General features: G+C 40.2%; 1 protein-coding gene across 1 annotated transcript; it reads left to right on the forward strand.

Annotated features, from left to right (window-relative positions):
• Positions 1-1,002: 1,002 nt before the first annotated feature.
• LOC310871025 (ribonuclease P protein subunit p29-like) lies at positions 1,003-4,390 on the forward strand. Its single transcript, XM_083782458.1, has 5 exons — positions 1,003-1,213; positions 2,485-2,562; positions 2,712-2,773; positions 3,190-3,291; positions 4,024-4,390. Exons 1-5 carry the CDS (start codon positions 1,044-1,046, stop codon positions 4,158-4,160), a joined length of 549 nt encoding a protein of 182 aa, XP_083638584.1. The 5' UTR covers positions 1,003-1,043; the 3' UTR covers positions 4,161-4,390.
• Positions 4,391-5,949: the final 1,559 nt, after the last annotated feature.

A 5,949-nucleotide genomic window follows, 5' to 3' on the forward strand; every position in this document is an offset into this window, starting at 1 on the left:
GACAATACAAAAAACAATGTATCAAGTTGTAAAAACATGAAACCGTTGCAATGTATATGGATTTGTAGCCAAGGCTAATTTGCAACCCCAGTCTTTGATGGAGAGGTTTATTATGTGGGTGATGATTGGAGCTATAGAGATGGCTGAGTCGCCTTGTGGTTGTGGGGTTGAAATAGTGCTCCTGAGCTCATCGGACCAATCCAGATTCTCCAGTTCCAGGTTAAAGGCCTCGCTAAAGTAGGTTTTGAGGTCCCTACTCCCTAGATATGACTGTTTGTGAGTACAGAAAATCATAAAATGATGCTAAGCCTGCAAACGTTAAGGACAAGGAAAAGAAACAAAGTGTTTGGTATGTTTCTTTTCCTTTTTTTACCTCCTTACATGATTTCCATATTATACCAAGTGTATATTTGTTTCTCTAAATGTTCTGATGAATTGAAAATTGTGGACCCTGTTGTAAACAAGTGTAATACTTTATCAGTGTGTCGTCCACAGTTTATCAGTCTTTGTATTGAGTTGTGCTTTCATGTGAAATGTACCCATTCTGCAAACTTAATAGATATTTCAATTAATCAATCAATCACGATATATTATGTATTAACACTTAACTGACCAAAGGACAATGTTATTACATGTTTATATGATTTCGCATAGTACTGTATATTGGTATTGTATGTCATTAAGTCATAGGCTTTCTTCTTGGGTTTTAAATCTTCTTAGCCGAAAGTGAACTCTACTGAACTGTACTCTCCTGTTCTTTTTTGTTAAACTGTTAAAGTATTCCATCAAACAACAAACCTGCAGTCAGCTATGGCTGCCCACCTGATTTATAATAAAGGATTTTGCATCCTGGATGGTACAGGGCAATCAGTGTTTTTATATTGTGAAGTGTAACAGCTTAGAGTTAGTGCGTTTTGTGTTATCAGAGCAGAGTCCTACTCCTTGCATAATATTTTGGTAATTTAACTTGAATCTTTCCGTCTTCTCAGTCTCAAAAGAAGCTTCAAGCAGAGGCTTTCACTAAGTCTTTCGTGAGGAACAGTATGCGTACCATGACACCACAGCAAGTTAGCAGCATGCTTGATCGCAAGGCTGTGGTCCTGCAGTATCCCAGACGCCCACAGAAGGACAAAAAGAGCAAGAGAGCCAAAGGTCTTAACGCCAGACAGAAGAGGGAGATGAAGGTCTTCCAGATTAAACCTGAGCACCAGAGGTTGGTCTGGTGTGTTCTTGTCCCATTTACTGTAGTGGCGCTTTGCCTACTGGGATCTTCCAGGGTGAAAGAAGCATTATCTTGCTGGGCAGTGGGCAATATGGCCTAAAATTTCTCAATATTTTGATTTAGTCTAAAGGTGCGTTCAGACTTGAATTTAAATATTCGCCTCTGTTTGTCCCGTTTGTGCTGCGCCAGGTCGCACCGCGCCCGTTCACGGCGCTCGCGCAACTTCTCGTCTTTGCATTGACTTTATACTATGTAATCGGGCCGCTCTAACAATCCAAGTCTGAACGCACCTTTTAGTCTTTTGAATAACACCATTTATGGCTTGTACATTGTATTGTCACACTCACAATACAGTATGAGCCGGGTTGCGACTGCGCCCCGATAAGGCCTGTATTACAGCCAATGAGAGCACACTGCTCACAGCACTGCTGTCTGTTGACTGTATCGATAGATGATCAGATGATAAGATATAACCTTCATTCCGTCTGTAAATCCCTGTGTCGTAGGCAGGGGGGCAGTCAGCCAGATATTTCGTGAAGCCTCATTTGAAATCGGTAGTTCATATAATGGCCTGTTGTGGCGCTGGACTGGACCCAAAAAGCCCCATAGCTCCATAGAGGCCCATGTATTTTGGCCCAACTTCACCTAGACTGTATTACCTTAATAAACATGGTCATGAATACTTTCTTCTTCCAGTCACTAGTTTAAAGTCTCATTTCTAATGTCATAATATTCTTTTTGGAAAATTATGGTCCCATTAATTAAAAAAATGACCATAAAGTCGCGTATGTTCTGAGGGGCGTGGCTACCGTTACAGTCTATGATCGGGATTCCCCTCCCACTCAAGAGTCTTCTCCTCCCACTCGAGTCAAAATAAAAACCAACAGAGAAGAAGGGGGGAAGTCCCGCCTCGTTGTCTGGGCAGCCAATGACCAGCTGGTACAAAACGGAGCCAGCCAATGGCCAGCTGGTACCAAAAGATGGCGACTTACATCAGGAATTAGCATATCATTACAGGCTTCATTTTACGTTCATGTTAGACCCGGGGAACGCTTTGTCCATATTTTTTACAGTCTATGGTCGTAGGCTACATATTGGTATATTAGCCCAATATAACTTTTACGCACTTCACTTAATGTTGATAAAACTGCATCGGAATCAACAGTGCAGAGCAAACTTTTGGACTGTGTGTGTGTGTGTGTGTGTGTGAGATATTTTTATGTTATTACTTTTGTAAGTAAATCAAATGCTCTTAACTCTAGGTATGAACTTTTCCTACCTCTTCATGACCTATGGAAGCAATACATCATTGACTTGTGTAATGGATTGAAACCAGGAAGGTGAGAATCGTTTTTGTATCTATTTCTGCCAGTCATTCAAAATTCATTTTTTCTCAATTGTTATTGTAGCTTTAAGCTTGTCAGACAAAATATTCTGTTTGCCGTACATTAGCAGGCATGTATTGTTTAAACAAATCTCTTTTACACAGCAATCCACAGACAATTCAGCAAAAGCTTTTGAAGGCAGACTTCCATGGTGCAATTCTCACCGGTAAGAGTTTGCTCTTTTTTTTAAATGTTTTACCAGTTAGTATGTATGTGTTTTCAGATACCTGCTCCCACATCAGTTGTCACTAATGTTAAGGCTAGTCTACAATGCGTCACTTTTGTTGCTCTACTGTGGCATACAAGAATGGAACATTTTCAACTCAAGTGTTGACAGTTGTTCTTTAGTTGAAAATACGTAGTCTTTGTTAACCAACAGTGGCGTCGGATGCTTGTCTTAGTATTATAAAATGTGTTGCATAGCCTAAATTAGCAACACTATGCAGTGCTGGAACTTAACTGACGGTGAGAACTTCTCATGTACATGCTCACCATGCATCAGCAACTGTTATCTTCTCATAACTTGTTGCATGCCATGGGTCATGAATGATGATATATTCTTGTTTCATTTTGATGTCACAGTGGTGCGATCCAAATGCCCATCATATGTGGGTACAACAGGGATTCTGGTCCAGGAATTCAAGCACGTGTTCAAAATCATCACGAAAGAGGACAAACTAAAGGGTAGGTCTGAATTTAGTCAACATCTTATTTTGACTGTTAATGCCTTGTTTAGTTATGTTTGATTACGATTTTGTTTCTATACATAGCCACTTAGAATGCATTGATACAGTCCATATTATGACTTCAAGCACCACTTTTCAACTTATTTTCATGGAATTGGTCCTCACTAATGTTCTACTCAGTCTGTGTCTCACAGGAGGGCTGTGGGCAGTTCAGTAACCCGTCCACCAGTGACATCATTGTGAGAACCATGGCTTCCATTATCGCATTCCAACTTTTCACGAATATAAAGCCTGCCGTTTCGCTTGGATTTCCCATCGATACTGCTGAACGGGTTTCTGGACTGCCCACAGCCCTCCCATGAGACACAGTGACAGAGTGAGTAGAACAAGAATTGTGGGATTTTGTTATGGTCATTAGTGAGGACCAGTTATATGGTAGGTATGTTGAAAAGTGGTGAAGTGGTCCTTTAACAGACATGTCTTTCACATAACGTACATACATGCTTCGCCATGGCTGCAACAACTCTTGTCAGTTGGTCTGTCCAAACTGTTCAAGCTCAAACCAAGTGCTGTTTGCTTTTATTTTTGGTTTTCATTTCTATAGCTGGCTGAAACCTTTCGGCATTGCTCAGTCATTAAGCAACAGGTCGGCCTGCTGGTGATATCACAGACCGTTTGTTGTTTTAGCATACCGGTACTAACTAATTTCATCTCCTTCCCTTCGTGACAGCTATCCCCAAGAGGAACAGTGTATTCGCAGTGGAAGTTGAGGGATTTGTCTCCCACATTTACGGCAGCAAGTTTGAACACCGCGCTAGTGAACGCTCAGCCAAGAAGTTTAAAGTCAAAGGAACCTTTGACTTGTAATCGCAGTGATGTGACAAAAGTGGTTTGAGTCTTGTTCTGTGACGTGACACAGTGTTGCTTGCTACCCTACAAGCTTAACCCTATGGTGATGGTCACTAAGCAACGGAAGAGGCACCATTGTGACTGTGGACGAGTCGAGTAGCATGGATGTGATGGTGGTGGTGATGACCTCCTGTTTCCTCAGTAAGTCCTGATAAAGGAACCGTTACTTATGGAGACAGCCTTTATGTAACTTCATCCATTGGACATTTTTTTTTTTTTTTTTTTTAGATATTTTTTGCGGCTTACGCCTTTTATTGGTTTTTGAAGGGACAGACAGTAGGCTGACAGGAAACGGGAGAGAGATGGGGGGATGACATGCAGTAAAGGCCGTTTCGGGCCCGGGAGTCGAACCCGTGGCACACTGCGACTGGATTACCAGTCGGGTGCCCAGACTGTTACGCCACCGCCTGGGCCCATTGGACTTTCTTGTTGGGTGGGAATTGGACATCATAGCAAGCCGGGCGTTGAAACCTACCAAGAGAATAACATTATTCAAAGTTCAACCCATTAAAAGCAAATGTCTAAAAGGGGGTTCAGCAGGCAGCCTGAAGGTGCTGTAGTTGGATGAGATGGTCACTCAATTGTCTTTCACACAGAGGTGCAATTGACATGGTTATTGTTTTGCAAGAAACACTGTTTTGATAATGATTAGTTCCTATTGTATCCATGTTTTTTCTAGAGATATGTTGTCTTCACTCTTCTTGAAACAACTGACCTGAAAACTTCAGTGAAACTTCATGATTTATGTTAAATCATGAATGTATATTTGGTGGATTCTTATTCATTATAGAATAGAGGGTACGCGCATGGCATCATAACCGGAAGTTATGTGGGAAGTGGGAACGCCTACTTGGCAAAAAACTACTGTCTGGCCTTGACAGCCCATACAAAGAAGTCCTATCTGATTGCATTAAACAAAAATAATTCACTTTGACACTCAATTTGCCATTCACTTTATGCATGTACATACAGTGCACATTTGCACTATTGTCAATATTGTGACATACTGTACATCTGAAGGACTTTACTCTGAAAGTAATTGACATTTTTCAACTCTGACCAGTGAAAAAGTAAATAGATTTGGCAAGGCTATTTTTGCAGTGATAAACATTCAACTCGAACTCGAACCAAAAATGACTACTTCTTGCTCTGAAATCGGAAACAAAGTGGGCATGTCAGGTTGGAAGATGCAGATGTGATGTGATATAAGAAATTAAGAACAACCAGTTCTAGAACCAGTTAAACCTGAACCTTGTGGTTATTGTTTTTAATTATGTTTTTTTAATTACTCCTAATTTCAAGGGGGTGAATATTTATAGCATGCAGTAACTAACTGAAGTACAATTTTAAGGTATTTGTACTGAGTATTTCCAATTTCCAGTGGTTTTACTTCTAATCAAATATTGTACTTTTACTCCACTATATTTGAAAACTTTAGTTACTAGTAGTTACTTTATAGATTATTATTACAAAACATACATTACCCACTTCAGCCCTATATTTATTTTGGTCCATTTAAAAATAGGCCACCAGGAAGCTAACAAGGCATCTTATCTGCTATTTTCAAAAGATTTGTATACATTTTGAAATTGTGATATGGGACATTCTGCATAATGACTACTTTTTACTTTTGGTACTTTAAGTACAACACTTAATGTAACAAAATAATTTCACTACCCTAAGGAGGAATGATCGTCAACATGGTCATGGTCAACATGTTCAACCCTTAAAACCAGTTGGTCTACAT

This window comes from Protomyctophum parallelum, assembly GCF_964188405.1.
Source record: "Protomyctophum parallelum genome assembly, chromosome: 14".
Classification (NCBI taxonomy): Eukaryota; Metazoa; Chordata; class Actinopteri; order Myctophiformes; family Myctophidae; genus Protomyctophum; species Protomyctophum parallelum.

Excerpts from the sequence above, each read along its gene's own strand:
- LOC310871025 (XM_083782458.1), top strand. The coding sequence starts at position 1,044 with ATGCGTACCATGACACCACAGCAAGTTAGCAGCATGCTTGATCGCAAG. Across the intron at positions 2,774-3,189 it reads CCATGGTGCAATTCTCACCG|TGGTGCGATCCAAATGCCCA; the intron begins GTAAGAGTTTGC and ends TTGATGTCACAG. Across the intron at positions 3,292-4,023 it reads GAAAGAGGACAAACTAAAGG|CTATCCCCAAGAGGAACAGT; the intron begins GTAGGTCTGAAT and ends CCTTCGTGACAG.